Source organism: Diceros bicornis, chromosome 4 (assembly GCF_020826845.1).
Source record: "Diceros bicornis minor isolate mBicDic1 chromosome 4, mDicBic1.mat.cur, whole genome shotgun sequence".
NCBI lineage: Eukaryota > Metazoa > Chordata > Mammalia > Perissodactyla > Rhinocerotidae > Diceros > Diceros bicornis.
The window spans coordinates 34268482-34286569 of NC_080743.1; the positions used below are offsets into that span (position 1 = coordinate 34268482).

The 18088-nt window shown below is 41.3% G+C and overlaps 1 protein-coding gene across 2 annotated transcripts in view; it reads right to left on the bottom strand.

Annotated features, from left to right (window-relative positions):
- The window catches only part of PLPPR5 (phospholipid phosphatase related 5), a 108601-nt gene extending 94830 nt beyond the window's left edge, over positions 1–13771 (bottom strand). For both annotated transcript variants that reach the window (XM_058538610.1, XM_058538609.1), the window contains exon 1: positions 13526–13771. In XM_058538610.1, coding sequence (XP_058394593.1) covers positions 13526–13762 — 237 coding nt within the window. In that variant the 5' untranslated portion in view covers positions 13763–13771. The remainder of the gene's footprint in view (positions 1–13525) is intronic.
- Positions 13772–18088: the final 4317 nt, after the last annotated feature.

Here is an 18088-nt window from a genome sequence, read left to right on the forward strand (position 1 = left end):
AATTAAAAATGAGGAAATGAAATAATGGTTACAGAGGCAAAATATGAAGATGTTAAAGATTTTTAAAACAAAATGATAGGTTTCAAATATTCTCCATTTGAAGTAAATAAGATTTATTTTGAACACATTCTATATAACTTTGAATAAACAAAAAAATTAAATGAGTGCACCTAGGAAAAATATTTGAAATCAAGGATGATTAGGAAATAAAGCAAAACATTAAAGACTTGGGTTTTGGAAAAATAATTTGGACTTTATAACCCAAGTATCTATGAGTGGGTAGTACACCTAAATATATTTTATCATAAAAGTAACATTTATCAAATGCCTAGGAAATTAATAATAGTCTTAAAGAAATAAGAGTACCCAAATAATTTTAATTCCTACTTCTTCTAATTCCTACTTCTTTAATTCCTAATTCTCTAGTAAATAATTACTTATATCTACCAGTTGAAAGGCATTATATTAGGCCCTATGTGGTGAGCAAGAGTTAAAGACATATGAAACATATTTGCTGGTCTATAGGAATTTATAATCTTTTGACAGCCAAAATATTTGTATGTAATTAACTATAATGCATAACTATGTAGCATACTACATTGTATACGTTATACACAATTGGAAGCATTTTAATAACCTGATTCCAAGATGGCAAATCCAATTAGAAGAGGTTGCCTAGAGTTTTGTCTTAATGATTGAAAGCCCATATCAGTCTCGTTTGGAGAGAAAATGCCACAGTCCCTTAGCAATGTCTGCTGTGGTCATGGGAGGGACAGTGTACATCATCGTGCTATGCTTTTTGCCTAGTTGAAAAAAAGTTTAACCTACTGCCCTTACACATGAGATAATTGATCACAACGCAGCTTTATACCAACCCCACGGCTAATGCACTAAGGAAAAAGAAAAAACAGTATGCAAAATTCCTGCTCTGTTTGCCACAAGTGAAAGTACACCTGAAATACATCATTCAGTGCTGGTGCCACACCTTAAAAATGCAGGCCATCTCGTGAAGTCAGATGTGGGCAGCCAGAATAGTAGAATGGACTCAAATCCATGCCCTGTGAAGATGAAGCACTCTGAGTTCAAGAAAGGAAGAGTCAGGGGCTGGCCCGGTGGCACAGCAGTTAAGTGCACACGCTCCACTACAGCAGCCCAGGGTTCGCAGGTTCGGATCCCAGGCGTGCACCGACGCACCACTTGTCAAGCCATGCTGTGGCAGCATCCCATATAAAGTGGAAGAAGATGGGCATGGATGTTAGCCCAGGGCCAATCTCCCTCAGCAAAAAGGAGGAGGATTGGCATTGGATGTTAGTTCAGGGCTGATCTTCTTCACCAAAAAAAAAAAAAAAAGGAAGAGTCGGAGAACTGAAAAATAGCTTCATACCTTGGGAAACCATCTAGTTGTTCCATATGGCTTCAAAAGGTGACCGAGGCCAATGAGCAGAAGATTCAGAGAGACAGATTTTATTCCATCATAAGGCAGAGTGTCCTAAAAGTGAGACTTGTTTTATACACAGAATGGGCTGCCCAGGGAGCCATGAGTCAGTCTACTCCAGATGCAGTTCAACCCCTTCCAAACCAGATATCTAGTGATACAGAGGCCGGAAAGCTACTTGACTTTTTCAAGGTCTCAAAGTCAGTAAGCAGCAGAGCAAGGAGGAAAGCTCAGGTCACCTGCTTGTCAGGCCAGTGAGTCACTGTCCCTTTTATTTATTTAATTTCAGATCAACATGAAACCTGCATATAAAAAGCTTATTACCAATCTTCTGCATTCAGCATGCACATAGAATAGTACATGTGATTGCTACTGTTTCCTTTAATTTGTCTTGCTTTCTCTCCAGCTCCCCATCCCACACCTGCAACTACTGGTCTCTTTTATGGAGAGTATATAAGATAAGGGGAAAGACTATTATTCAAAAAGGAGTTTATAGGAAAGCCAGATCACTGTTGACTAGAAGCTTCAAGGAAAGAGTTATGAAAGAGGTAGGATTGGAGTTGCCTAAACGAAAGGATGGGAAGTATTTAAACAGCTGGAAGAGAAGAGGAGGGAGCATAACATAAAGCAGAGCACAGCAGACAACTGCTTTCTCAAGTCATTGCTGTTTCACGGGAAATGGCACTCCGGGATTGGACCGAGAGTTTTCGCCATTGTTTCGCCATATTTTGAAGAAGACTTCAAAATATATAAATATACAAATGTCTATGCTTTTTCCTTGCATATATTTATGCCACTGAATAGTTCTTCCATGCCTCTAACTAGTTACCAAACTTAACATAACGACCATGCCTTGGGTGCAGCAGATATGCTATATGTCAATTATACATAGTGTTATCATTATATTATGTTGAAATCACCCTATAAGAATTTAAAATCTGTGCATCAAAAATGGGTAGGGCTTTGTCATATCCATTTGCAGAGAGTTTCAAATGTAGTTTTACTTCTTGTCTGAAAAGGTTTGATGTTAGAAACATGAAAGAAGGCATCCTATAACCAAATGATTAAAGAATTAAATGCTCTTTTCCCTGATATGCCACTTCTTCTTCACTCTCACAGATAAAGTGTTAACTGTAAATACAGTATTCAGTAAAACGCTTTCATCAACGATATAAAGTCACAAGAAAAAAGCTATCATAATAATCATGTGTTCTTCATCTCTCTCCCAAGTAATACTTGTGGGCAGAGTGATTCATTGCAGGTTGTCTTCACCGCTCCAGGAAATGACAAAAAATTCAGTCCTAGGGACAAGAACCATCCTTGTGTTAAAATCACATATGGAGCCATTATGTCACTTCCTTGCTGCTGGGTCATGGGCTAGTTGCCCAATCTTTCTGTGCCCCAGTGTCCTCATCTGTAAATTGAGATGACAGTAGAGCCTACCTCCAATGTTGTGAGGATTAAATTAGTTAATATGCGTAAAGTACTTACAACAAAGCCTGATATAGACCAAGTGCCCATTAACGTAAGCTATTTGTGTAACTTCTCATTAGTTGCATGGCCTTGGGCAAGTCGCTCAATCTCTCTAGCCATTCATTTGAAAATTAAGAGATGAAACTAAACGATCTCTAAGGCCTCTTTCATGACTAAAAAGTTCCAGTGACAAAGAAGCATGTTCTCCCTCCAATGGATTCACGCATCTTTTCCAAAAACGGAATGGCAGAAAGAGCCTGATAGTGTGGCTTGAATAAAGTGTCCACTGGATTCCTATATCTGTATTCTCGACTTAGCCACAGGAAAAATGAAACGGGAACCCCAAGTAAGCATGTGATGTGGAGCCAGAGAGAAGAGGGAACAAAGGTCTCTTTGTGAAAGACCAAAAGGGTTGTCACGTAGTTTTGACTAAGTGTCTCCATTCATTTTAGTAACTGAGCAAACCCAACACTTGCAAAGGCACATGTGAAGGAAGATGTCATTGTCACCAATCCAAAGATATTGTTTTTTCTTTTAACTGGAAATGTCAGGAGTTCATTTTAAAATACAAGATGAGGTCCCAGGTGCACTATCTCTATCCAAGGCTGCTCAATTTTGGTGTCTGTGAGATCGTGGCATTCTGCTTTGATGAGATCTCTGGAAATACAAGATGCTTCTCAGTGCGAAAAGTGCTTCTGTGCACCCCAGTGTGAGAAAAAGCTAAATCTGAAATCTTGATAAAAAATAGAAAAGTACGGTTTCTGCTGGCACTACTGAAAGCACCCTAAAAAAAAAAAGGGATCATCGCCCTAGAAACACCATATACAGTTTACTCAGCATAGGGGTTCTGGTTATAGCAACACAAATCCTGCTTCCCTTAGAGAGAAAACGCCACAAATTATTTTGGTAACACATAGTTAACGTTAGGACTCAATTTTTACTTAACTGCCCTGTCATTTCATAAGTCTTTTATTTCCTGATACTGCTTTGAAAGCTTTGGAGAAAGGCGAGATCAGCTTTAATCCGGGTTTCGGGATTTGGGGCAAGCCAGGTAACCTCTTTAAGTCTTACTTTCGAGGTATGCTACACGCGGAAGGTGCCCAACAAGTACTTGTTCAGGGAAAGACGGAATGAGAAAGGGAGGGAGGAAGTCCTGGGTAGTCACTAGCATTTCATCAGCAAGGTCCCACTGCTGCTACAAGTCTTTTTGCTATTTGTATGTTAATTAACAACTGATTTAATTAGCATTGTGGGTATAAAAAATGAATTCTTTATTGATGAAAGTAGTGACTTTTGGTTTGTGTGATGAATGCTAAAAATGGACTTTTTATTGGTGAAATTAAAGATTTTCAAGCTATGTGGATTGACTAAAATAGTTTGGAAATACTTCCCACCCTTGAAATAAGACAGTTACTGAGACTCCAGTGAGGCCTATAATCTATAACCCAATGGCTTGTTCTCAGTGGATCTAGAGTCTAGCCATTGGCTTAGGAGGATTTTTGCTTAAGGCATGTCAGTCTGAGGACACAGAATCCCACAGTGGCTATGCTGAACATTTCATACAGGATTTCAAACACTTAAAAACACCTCAAAGGACAGAGAGCTGCAAATTCATTGAACTTATGGAACAGGGCATATGGACAATTTTGCCTGGTTTTTTTTTTGTGAGGAAGATTAGCTCTGAGCTAACACTGTTGCCAATCCTCCTCTTACTGCTGAGGAAGACCAGCCCTGGGCTAACATCTATGACCATCTTCCTCCACTTTGTATGGGATGCCGATACAGCATGGCTTGACAAGTGGTCCACGCCCAGGATCCAAACCCGGGAACCCCAGGTCACCAAAGTTGAGCGTGTGAACTTAACCACTATGCCGCCGGGCTGGCCCCCAATTTTGCCTGTTTTAATGAACGGGTTTTTTTTTTTGGTTTTTTGTTTGTTTTTTTGTGAGGGAGATCATCCCTGAGCTAACATCCGTGCTAATCCTCCTCTTTTTGCTGAGGAAGACTGGCTCTGAGCTAACATCTATTGCCAATCCTCCTCCTTTTTTTCCTTCCCCAAAGCCCCAGTAGATAGTTGTACGTCATAGTTGCATATCCTTCTAGTTGCTCTATGTGGGACGCGGTCTCAGCGTGGCCGGAGAAGCGGTGCATCAGTGTGCACCCGGGATCCGAACCTGGGCCACCAGTAGCAGAGCGTGCTCACTTAAACACTAAGCCACGGGGCCAGCCCATAATGAATGGTTTTTAAATAACTGTGCGCTCAGAAGAATTTGGTCATTATAACTTCGTCACCACAAACTTCAGTTGGCGCCTGGATAACTTATCTATCAAAAATAACAAAATTGACTTGAGTCAGATTAGAATACCCCGACTTTGAGCTGCTCAAGTGTAGTGATGGAAACATGAATAAAGATAAATACAACAATAAAGCACAATATAAAGTTATTTTAATGCCACAATTTGTTAAAGAGGTGAAGGGATCATAGAGGAGAATGCAACTATTTCATCTGAGGGAATCCAAGAGATCTGCTCAGAGGAGTTAGTGCTAGGTCTGGAAAGATACAGCAGAGTGTTCCAGAAAGTTGGGCTTTTGGGGGGTGTAGGGAGCCTTATAGAGGCTAGAAGCAAGGGAGATAAAAACATATTCATACAAGAAATCACAAATTTATTATACACCAAACATACACACACACACACACACACACACACACATTTGCTTTCAGTCACACAGGTTTTCTCAGTGAGAAATGTACACCAAAAGACTGTCTTTAGAGTTTTAAATGCACCTGATCTGAAAAAAAAAATCTCTAGGAGTCTGTTTTTGCCCAAAAAAAAATGGTGATTTTACTGACAGTGATTCTCCAACTACATCTGTCATAATAAGACTAAAAAAGTAACCAGCCTGCTGAGTGAAAGCTGGCATTCTCAGAAATAGTTTAAATAGTACTGAATATAGAACTCCCTTCCACATATTTTAAAATATCTTCCATCAAAATGATATTCCTTATGATTTTCCCAAGTCTGTTAAAAGGATCCTCGTAACTGCAGGTTAAGATCATAATTCTGACATCAGAACTTGCCTTCTCCACCCATAAGGATGGGAATGTTGAGCTGGGAAAATCGAGTTCTATTGGCTATTCCACTGGTCTTAAGAACCAATGAAGTTTTGCCTTTGAACACAGATTTTAAATTCCCCTTTTCAGGTCTGGTTGTAACTGAGCCTATACATTAACAAGCATATGGATACTGTAAAGAGTACATTGGTATATCATCAACGTGGTTTAACTCTCCCCTGTCTTCTAGGAATGTCACCATTTATGCTGTGAATCAAATTAGTGGGCAACTGCATTGAACTTGAAGTAATAGGTTCAGATCCTAGATGTGTCATTTACCAAATGGAGTGAATTGCTTAAGCTCCCTAGATGTGTTAGCGCATATGCCATCTGAAAGGGTTAATGTAAAGAGTGAATGGTTTACCTCATTCATTCGACAGAAATGATTAAGCACACTTGATGTCATTTTGCTGTGTACTATCAATAAATATTATTGGCATTTATTTTAAAAGAGCAGTTATGACTTAGTACTTAATGCAGGCTTATATTTAATTTTTGTAAGGTATCAGGTTAAGTGTCATTATTTCAAGCTTATAGAAGAAAACTGAGGCTTGGGGGTATAATTTCCTGCATATTGTCTGAACTTGAACGGCAGGGAATATGCCTGTCTCATTTTACAAGCCCAAGCAATAACACTGTATCTGGTACATAGGAGATGCATTATGATCATTCAAAACTTTTATAAACAATATCTTTTGGCACAGTGTAAATTTAAAAATTAATATGATACAATGCATACTTAACAGATAGTATCAACAGGGCTCCCTGGAAACATTATTTCTTCCAAATTACACAAATGAATGGGATGATTCTTTATAATAATCTTGATAATGCTCAGAGCTTAATGGAATATTTTGGAAAACAGCATTGGGTATTAGAGTAGTATAGTCTGTAATAATTAGTTAGGAGACATTTCATACTGTTGGCTTTTTATTTTACTTATTTTTGCTATCCCTTCTACAGAAAAATCGGAAAAGAAGTATAAAAATCTTCCTCATTTTTCCACACCACAGAGTAAGTGCATTAGACTTGCAAAGCCATATGCTGCCAAGGTCATAACCATCGCCAATGACGAGGTGGCCACCTAACCCAGGCAACCTGCTCACATTATGTTTTCCTCATATGAATGAAGTGATTTATTGCCTCCAAAGTGCATTCTCGTCGATTTCATTCTCACATAGCTCTGAAAGGTAGGAAGAAGTCAACATTTTTCAGATAAGGTAACTGGCTCAGAGAAGCCACATGGATAATGAGTGATGGGGGACGGAAGGGGAGAAGAGAAGAGGAGGGAGGAGACAAGGAGGGAAAAAAGGAGCAAGGGAGGGGGAGGAGAAGAGGCAGAGGGAGAGGGGGAGGGGGAGGAAGGGGAAAGAGAGGAAAAGCAAGCTGTTTTTTAGATTCCTGGGCCTTCGCTTTCCTCTCAGCCTCAGCATCTCCTTATCAGTATGCAAAGGGAAGGGGATAAATGGAAAAAGAGAGACAAAGAGGGATGCAGGGAGGGATGCAGGGAGGGATGAGGGAGGGATGAGGAAGGGAGAATATGAATGAATGAATATAAATGAGAATATTTAAGTAAAGCCAGGTCCTAAGGGGCAGAAAGAGGAGTTTAAACAGATCCATAAACCCTCAAAGAGTAATTCTTAACTTTTAGGGAATCTTGGACATCTCTGACGATCCGATAAAGCTATGGAGGCTCTTACTAGAAAAATGCATGCTTACACCCATACAATATTTTATACACAATTTCAGTGCATTCACTGCACCCCCAAATCTAGTGCTGAATCCCATTTTAAGAAATAGACCTTAAAAGTAGAGGCCCCCTCAGCTCTCCATGCACTGTAGTTTGCAGATCTAGAACCAGAGGGTGGTTCCATAGAAATGCAGGTGCCTGCAGCACCGTGTCAGTGTGTGCTATGGAGATAAGAAACACGTTTCGGTTCAGGACAACAGAAATATCTCTAAATCCCTTCTGCTGCCACCCACCTCTCTACAACTTTTCAAGCTTAATAGGAAATAAAACCATTTCCTACACCACACATGGAAAACATTATCTGTACTGGAACACAAAGCTTTCCATCAAACCAGAAAAATGGAATTTGAGGATAAAAGATTTGAGAAAATTTTGACTCTTCTAGTATTGAATCACTATGACTAAAAATCTTTCAAGATCCATTTAATGTGTTAGGATAAAGGTATATAACAAAAGAACTAAATGCACTGGCTTTGACAACTCTGGCATTGTCATTGTGGGACTGGTCATCTAACATTTTTACATCCAAGTCTCCTTCATAAATTTATGAAGATTAATTATATTAATGGATTTAAATAATTTAATAAAAGTCTGACATATAATCTCACTAAACATAATATTTCTCATTTATAAAGTTTATGAGTTTATGGGTTTAATGATAGTACATATGTTTAAAGAAAGTACTACCACGTTGAGCATTAAATGAAGTAATACATTAAGTGTACGTTATACAGTGTCTGGTACATAGAGAGAGTAGCTAGCGTTAGCCCACTTGAAGAAATGGAGGCATAGTCAAAGGTAGGAATCATTGACTTAATTTCAAGAACAGAGTTCGGATTGAGTTTTACTATTCTTGCTATTAAGACTCCCCAATTTTTGTGGGTAAGTGGATTGAACTAGGTGGCCTCTGTCCATCTCTAATATTTTATCAGCCCTGAAATCCACTAACAAACAAAGGTATTTTACTAGATGCTTTAAATAGTTTATTTTGATTAATCATCACAACCTTGGGAAGACTAATGGTAGCTAACATGTATATAGGTGGGCACTACTCTGATACATATGTTAAACCATTTCATACTCATAATAATCCTATGAGGCTAATAGTCAGATGATCTCCATTTTACAGTCAAAGAAACTGAGGCATAGAGAGACTAGCTCAAGTTCACACAGCTGGAAAGTGGCAGATCTGGGCTTCAAATCCAGGCAGACTGACTCCCGAGTCTGTGATCTTAACGTCTACATGTACCGCCTCTCAAGAGGTAGGCATTTTTATCTCCAGTTTACGAATAAGGAAATTTTGCCCAAGGTCACACGGCTAGTAAGTGAAAGACACTGTGATAAGAGTCCAGACTTGTCTAACACCCATGTCTGGGCTTTTTCTCCTGGACCACAGCCACAGGAGTGTGTTCCAGGAGTGAAGACACGAGGGGGCCCCCAAGGCAAGGTTTGAGGGAGAAGAGGTCTATAGGAAAGCTTTAGGCACTTTGATTCAATATGATGAGGTCAGGAGACAAAATGCCTTTCTGTCATCATTTACCTCTGCCACATTTAGAGGCGCAACACCCTTGGGATAGCAGCAGTAGCTACATCCCTCAGAGTCTCAGAGTCCAGAGGGAATTTCCTGGGGATGCAGACAGAAAGAATCAGAGATGTTCCCTCAAACCTGCCCTGCCTGGTGCTAGTTTTCTGTCTTGGTTCTGGCTCTATGATGATGGATGGTCTAGCTTCCTCTCCTTCCAATCATCCGTGTTGCACAGACATCTAAGGAACAATAGCTGCTAGTGGCCACTGTACCCAAATTTGGGGAGCAGAAACCATTGCCATCACCAGTTCTTTCAATCAATGAAAGCCAAAGATCACTAATTAAATTTATATCTGTAAATACCATACATGGTACTTTGGCAAACGCTATGCATACAGGTCAAACGAAACAATACCTAAAGAGTTTATAAATCATGTCATCTTTGTAAATGAGCCCAAATTACAGGTGTTCTTGGAAAACACAATTAAAATAATAATATTTCACAACACAAAACAGACTTGGGAATGAAGAGTTTAAAATTATGTTATATAGATATTTTAATAATAGAAGAGCCATACACTGCTGTCCCCAAAATGTCCTAAAACACCACCCATCAGACAATGTCCCTATACAATTCCTAACAAAGTGAGAAGAACTCTCAGCCTGGCATTTCAAGTCTCGTTAATGAGACCCTAGTCGTCCTCTTCAGCCATATACCCACATGTTCCCCGCACAGCACTCTTCGAAACAAGATGAACCAATCACTATTTCAAGAGTACAGCCTGCATTTCCTGCTACCAACAGGTTGTTCACGTAGCTGCTTCTGTGACGTCCTGAGTCAAACTCCATTTCAGCCTCTCCTTCAAGTCACATCTCAAATGCCACCATTTTCTTCAGGAAGCCTTTCCTCACCCCTCCCAATAAAAATAATCCTATCTTCTGAATCACCAGAGGTCTTTGTGGTATATAGATACATATATATTTATATACATATATATGTATACATGACACTTTTATTATGATGATTTATATTATATGCGTTGGCATGTTTACCTAATTTCCCAAATTAGGCTGTAAACTCCTTAGGATCAGTGACCATGGTTTACTTCTGAAGTTCCCTTTATAACCCATACTCTGCCTGATATGGTGCTTACAACACAGGAATTCAATAAACATTTACTGAATTATTATTTTATTAATAACATTAATGATAATGGAGTATCAACTATGGGCCAAGGATGACATCTGCATATTATATCTCATTTACTATTCAAAATCTTATGACTCAGGAAATCAAAGCTTAATAAGCTTAAATAAGTTGTCCACGGTTACACAGCAAGTACAGTTCCCAACTGTTAACAGAGCAGCAGGAGGTACTTTGGATCTGAATCCAAATTTGTTAGACTCCAAACCTGGGTCCAAGTCAACACTATATAACAGTGACAAATTGAAAAGATATATTGCTTTTAAGTTTTAGATAAATAAATTTAGCAAGTCTGCAAGAAAACCACAGATTGTGATAGTGAGGAGAGCTACTTTTCAAAATTAATTTCAAGGATTATAAATGAGTTTTGAGGGTAAAAATATATATTATGAAGAATCTTTATCACTACAGTCCAAGAAATGTAAGAGATGGGGAAAGAGACTGTTTGGGGCATTTATTTAGAAGAATGATTTATGAGTAAACTGAATTTGTATATTGTAATAGAAAAGGCACAGGCTTGGGAGTTTGACACAGTGGCGGTAAAATTCTGGGTATAACATTTTTAGCCATGGTCCTTGGGCAAGTTACTTAATCTTTCTAAGCCTCAGTTTTCCCAAATGTTAGGTGACAATAATAATAATTGCTTTCATAGATAAGGCAAATATTTCATAGATAATGCAAATATTAGATGGGTATAAAGTATACAACTCAACAAATGATGAGCACTACTAATATTATTATTAATAATATTATTTTCACACACAGTGACTGTGCTAAGCCAGTGTTCTTGAGAGGAATGAAAAGGCAGAGCTGCCATTACTGTTCCCAAATTTTCACATGGTGAGAGTATATCATTTGGAAGAGCAGAAAGGGGAACAAAGGCCAGCAGCACAGCTATCCTCTAAAACCCAACACCTCTTCTCTTCACACCGACTCCCAAATTCCTTGTCTTGTAACTAAAGAACTGAAAGTCAAAATATGGAAATCCCATTGGATCCTCCCTTTCAAAATCTCTCAATTTATATTCTAGATGCCTATCCATCAGCCGTCTCTCGTCTACTTTCAGAGAACATATTCTTTGGAAGTAGAAGTACCATGTCATTTGGCATCAGTCCCATGGGCATACAAACACCATTTTTGTTTTCAGGTGTTTCTAGTTTATTATATGATTCCGAAATGTTAATTGGAGAGAATACCTCCTGGAAGGGCTGCTCTGAGAAGCATATGGGGCTATGACTAGTCAGTGCCCAGCACAGAGCAGGCACTCAGTAATGACTAAATAATTCCCTTTCCCGTCCCAGGTTCCCCCTAAGTGGAGAATAATCAAAATCTTTGGGCCAATATGTTCTTGTCTCTAACTGGCATCTGCCACCATGGATGGATGGTTAGGATCTGAAAAGTGCTATCTCATTTAAATAAGACAGAATAGAATGGTAATTACCAAAGGACGAGTTACAGACAGTATTGATTGTGGTTGTACCCAATCAGTGACCTGAAAGTGACAGGCTTTTTTCTTTCAAAAAAAAAAAAATCTTTGAAAAATCCCTGAGCTATTCAATCTCCTGAAAAACATGTGCCTGGAAACCCAACAACTGCAGAAAGCAAAAAGAGCCCCCAAAAAGACCAATTTTTTTTCTCTTCCAGCTTTTCAAATGGAAGAGAGAGAACACAAACATGAAGCTGGATTTGGGGTTTCTGACACATTTTAGCAAATTACAGTTAAAAAAACAAAACAGAACATTTTCTGGTGCGAGGTCTAACACTTTCCAAATCAGTATGCTGGAGGTGAATTTGAAGTCAACTATCACAGCATCTTCGATAAACAAAGTTACTTTGAAGTTAGCAAGAAGTTCCTTGGTTTGTTCATGGAATTCCATTATGTGTGTTAGGAACTTGTCATTATTTTTTAAATTATTAAATCATTTCCCCTAAAGTCAAAGAAAACATGAATATTCCAACCTAACAGATATGACAGATGTTCTTAGCATTCACTACTGCAATTTACACATTCAACCACTGAAAAGAAAACTTCTCTTTCCCTTCCCTCTTCATTTTTTAATTTCCTTTTTGTCATCTCTTGAGAGAGAGAGAGAGAGAGAGAGAGAGAGAGAGAGAGAACCTGTACCACAGAGCGGGAATCTCCAATACTCTGACAACATTAAAGGAACCATAATGTTTTCTGAGGAAACACTACCCATTTCCTACCAATAACTTTGCACCATATACACATATGTAAATTATTATGTGATTATTATCCTAATAATTACATATGTATGTGTGTGTGTATATATGTGTGTGTGTGTCCATATAAACACACACAACCAGTCCATAAATCCAAAAGGTATTCTCAGTGATGCTGTAAGAGAAAAGGACTTAAGCTGCCCAGAGTGGAGCAACCTTTAAATAAATCTTGTAATTTAGGCACAGCTCCTGCTTTTCAGCAAGCGCTGTTGCTGGAGCCTCCTCATTTAGGAATTGACACATATTTTTGTAGACATTTGTTCTCTGGTCAGCTTAGTTCCACTGGCACATTCATCTGAAAGGGAAAGAGGTGGTAGCACAGGAAAACGCGCCCGGACTCGGGAAGCAGGAGCCCCTTCCACACCCCAGCAATTGATCCCCCTCTCCCTCTCGCCGGCCCCGCTGCTGCTCATCTTCCAGGCGCAATCTGAGAGGAGGCGGCCAGCGGAGCAAGGCCACGCCACGGAGTGGAAGAAGTAAAAATTCATCCCAAAGGCTCACCTCCTCCCCTGCCCTGACCCGTTTCCTCCCATCCTCCTCCCGTCACCCCACACTGCAGCCACCGCAGGGGGTGCGGGGGTGGCACGTGGGGAGAGACGGGGGCTTCCTTCGCACCCACCCCGATGCGCCCTAGAAGAATGTCCTCTGGGGAAGGGGCTGCCCACAACTTGCAGGAACTTAGAAGGCAAAGGCTGCCGTGCCCCGACCCTCCGCGGGGCCTCAACCCCGAAGGCGACGGGCGAAAGAAGGGATTGGCGGGGAGGGCGAGCACCCCCGGGCTTACCACGAGCACGGGGACCCCGGCGGCCAGCGAGTAGAGGAGCACCGGGGGCACGGCGCTGCTGTCCTCCGGGCCCGGGTAGGGCTTGCGGTAGGCGCTGTCGTGGCAGAAGAAGCCCTGCACGTTCACGGTGAACGTGTCCGTGTACTCGAAGTAGTACGCCAGCATCACCGTCCCTGCCATGATCACCATCTGGAAATAGAGCATGCTGCTGGTGAGCGCCGCGGGCAGCAGCGGCATGCACGCCTCCCCGGCCGGGCCGAGCCGAACGGGCGGCGGACGCGGCGGGCCCCCTCCCCGGTCCGCCGAGGCAGCCACCGGGGGCGCGGCGGCGGGGGCGGCGGGAGGACGAGGCGCGGGGGGCGGGATGGAGCCGCTGGAGGAGAAGGCGGAGGCAGGTCCCGGTTTCGAGGCGCCGGCAGGCTGCGGAGGAGGCGGCTACCCCCGGCCGAACCCCCACTCCCCTCCCCGCCCCCTGCCCGCCGCAAGCGCCGCCCGCCCGGGCGCGGGGTCGCGCGGGAGGGCGGGGAGTCCCGGGCGACGGGCAGCGGCCGCAGCGCCCAGGCAGAAGACCATTCGAGATGCAGCGGCGCCGGGTCAAGCCCCCAGGCCGGCCCGGAGGAGGCGGCGTCGGCGGACGGGGCGGCAGCAGCCGGGACAGCGGCACCTGTACCCCTCGGAGGGCGGACGCAGTGGAGCTGGAGAAGCTCCTCGCGGGGGTAAAAACCAAAAAAAATGGGGAGGGGAGGCAGTAGAATAGGCGCTTCTAGAAACTCCCTTCTGAGGCAGCAGCCTGGCGGTTTAAGAAACCCGCACAACGCCTGGGAAAATGGTGTGTGGACGCGTCTTCGGAGCGCAAACCCCACCAAAGCGCAAAGTGCCCGATGCCGCGCCGCGAGTTTCAGCCCGCGCTTCCCTGGATTCCTGAACCCCGCTCAGGACACACGCCAAGCGGTGGTTTCCAGGCGCAATTAGAAAAATAATCTCAGAGGATTTTAGGTTTGGAGTTTCTTTGCCTCCCCTCCAGCTTCCTAGGGCTTCGTCTGTAAAAACGCAGTCATAGCTCGGTAGCTCGCGAAGCATCGTCTCTTGTACAGCGGCCCCTTCCTCGTCCATGTATTCTCCTCTTGCTCATCTTCTCAGTCTCCCTTTATTAGCTGCTTGTGAGACGAAGCATTGCAGATTCATGGGACGCAGCGGGACCAGCCACCAGGGAAGGGAAAAGGGCTATTTGCCTCATCTCGAGATTCCCCGAGTTCCCGGGAACGGCCGAGGTTCCCCAGGGGTCAAGGGAAAGGAGGGGGAAATCAACGCGGGCTCACACCACATATATACAAAACACACCCCTACATGGGCACACACGCGTGTGCGTGGGTATGTAGGTAGCTGTGGAAGTGCATATATATAAAGAGCCCATTTCGTGGTGCCTTGCGTGCAAGATTAGGCAGCAGACTGAGGGTGTGTGTTTGTGTGTTGGGGGGTGAGGGGCTTAGTGGAAGCTGACACTGCTCACCCTCCGCTCCAGACTGCTGGTAAGAAAGCACCTATACGAGGCAAGGGGGTGAAAATATTCCTAGAACCCTGCCCTCCTCATTAAAACGTGGAATTACCTTAGCAGGCTTCTAAAATGTTCATTCATTTTAATGGGTTGTAGCTTGATGGTTTTTAGAGGTGGGCCTTTATTATCAGGAAAAAGCAACACTGTTAGGCGAAAAAGACCTTTTCAATTTGAAAAGGGATTGGTAGCTTGGGGATGGAATAGTAATGACAGTGTGAATTTCTTTGATGTAGAATATCTTACCCTCCACGTTATTACAGACATCATTTAATAACTAATTACTTAGTGCTTACCGGATAGACAACACTGAACAACGAACAACGTATGTAATGAGCAATTTTGCGCAGTGGGAGTTAACTGTTCCTAAATGGACAAGAGTGCCTTACCATATTATGAAAATGTAACCACTACAAAGATACATGGTTTAATGCTCCATTCATAAATCATTCTAAGACTGTAAGGGTGTTTAAACTGCAGCTCTGGTTCTAAATAGCAATCCCCCAAACCTTCCTACTTAATAGAATTTTTGGAAGAATGGTGTTAATTTTTAAACTAGTACCTACTTTACAAGGTTGAAATGAGGATTATTTACGCTCAGTTTATTATGCCTGGCACATAATGACACCTATGCCGTGTTTAAATTCTGTAAAATTAACTTCTAGTCATAAAAGTATCGAGCCTATCTTAACCCAGGTCATTGTAACATCCACCACTAGTCAATTCCTTCTCATTGTTTTGCTTACAAAATGACTCCGGGTGTATCCATATTTCTGTAGGTGTATACCTTTCTCTGTAGATTTGTGCACATTCTATGTTCTCTTTCAGATGTTATCCACCTCAGGAATACGATATTATTTTCTTTCAGAATTCTCAATATCCTCATCATTTGTCCGTATTAGATGATCAAATAGTGTTGACTGATTCATGGTTGACTAACGATCCAGTGCTGAAATTCAAAGTTAATACTGAACCTTAACTCACACTATAAAGATACCAACATTAAATTCAAATTCCATGAATATTTGAGCAGATTGGTTATTCATAGAATTGGTGCTAGTTGGATGAAAGAGCATGAGCAATGTGCCCTTGGGCTGGTTACTTTACCTTCCTGAGTCTGAGTTTCTTTGGGGACAAAATGAGCTAATTTTTCTCACCTCTGGCTTATTTTGACAATTAAATGAGAATATGTAAAGTATCTGGCCCAAAGAAGGTACTTATTTAGGATGTTTCTTCATTTTATTTTTTTATAAATCATTTAAGCTAATTTTTTTCCAAAATACATATTTTCAACTTCAAAGAATTCTTTAGAATCCTGCCTAAATTCTTAATTTAATTTAAATCTTAGGCATATCATTGTGCTTTCAAATGTATTATAGCAGTCCGTCAGTCTTAACAAAACACTGCCCTGCCCTTCAAACTCTCCCCATCTCAGCTCCTACCAAGGTGGATAATCTAGGTCAATAATGTGGCATTTATAACTTTTATTTTCTAACTTCCAGTGATTCATATTATATTTATATGTGCATGACTTAACAGCCACTCCATTCCACCATGCTTCTCCACCCATAAAACATGAACCATGATAAATACTGAGATAACTCTTGGGGGAATCATTTATCAGTTGCAATGCCTTCCATCTCCCCTCCTCAATATCATGTTCTAGTAAGAACTAGTAGGGTGCTAGACCAGCATGGGAAGATATAGTTCTTGTCTATATGGTTTACAACTTTTCTTCCACAGACAGAAGACAGACATACAGAAGGTCAGGGGGAGGGGACCTTTATGTTGGTAGTAAGTATAAAGACCAATGACTAGTCCTTGGGAAGCCAAGCATTGAATATGTGTGGATAGCTAGATAAGCGAATACATCCTTTTCCCTTAACTTTGAAAACCTAGGCTGCCTGCTAGAAGGGAACAGGAGATGTACCTGTCTCCTCAGTCTTATCAATTGGCTTCTATACAGCAAATCTGTGAATATTGAGAGAGCCAGGTTGAGATTTTCTGCTAAGGCCCGAGGATTTGGTCCTCAGTAATTTATAGACAGAATGTTTTTGCTAAGAGGCCTGAGCATTTCCAAGGACCAAAAGATACAGAATTGTAAACATTGGTTTCCATGTGTTTCAGGTAACTCAGAGGTAAACCGAGGCGTTTTCCTGAACTATTCTCATTCCATGTGCAAAAACAGAGAAAAATAACATTACTTTCAGTGCACAGCTGAGATAGTGAGGTATGAAGGATTCAGAAGGCTTTACGTAAGAAAAACTCTTCAAAAGAAGAATAGAATCCTCCTTTTTAAAAAAAACAACAAAAATCTGTATTCATAATGTTAAACCTGAGCTAGAGATGTCTAAGGGATTCACGAGTGTGAAAAGTTACATAACTTTGTACTAATGAGGAACTTTAAATATTAACATATAGATTGGTAGAAGATCTCGTGGGAGTAGATTTGGAAAGAGATTGTTTTTTTTAGGCCAGGTAACAACTTTCAGAATAAGTAAAGGCATCTGGTAATTTGTTCTAGTAATTATTGGACTACAAAAGGCAATATCTTAACAGATCTTTATTGAACTGGATCTAGAGAATGAAGAAATACACTAGTTTACTATCTCCCAGACAATTCGATATAGAGAACACCCTGAAGTTGAATAAGAAATAAGATATAGGACTGGTTAACTCAAGAAATGTTGTGCTTGAACATGCTCATATAAATTCAAAGATACAACATCTTCAAAGGCAAACTAAAGAGGGCTCGGAACATTTGGAATTACCACTTTCAACCTCTTATTCACATCAGAGTGTACTGCGTCCTCACAGAATGATCTTTGGTGCTTGATTTAGGAGGTAGCTACTTTCTCAAGCAAATAGGAAGAAAAACAGTATAGTAATTTGTATGTCTGTCTCTGAGGTTCCAGCTGTAACAGGATGTTTATCTCAAAGGCCAGATGCTTCTGACCTGGACAAGTGGTACTTATCTTCAGCTAAAACCACTAAGATATCTTTAAAGTGCC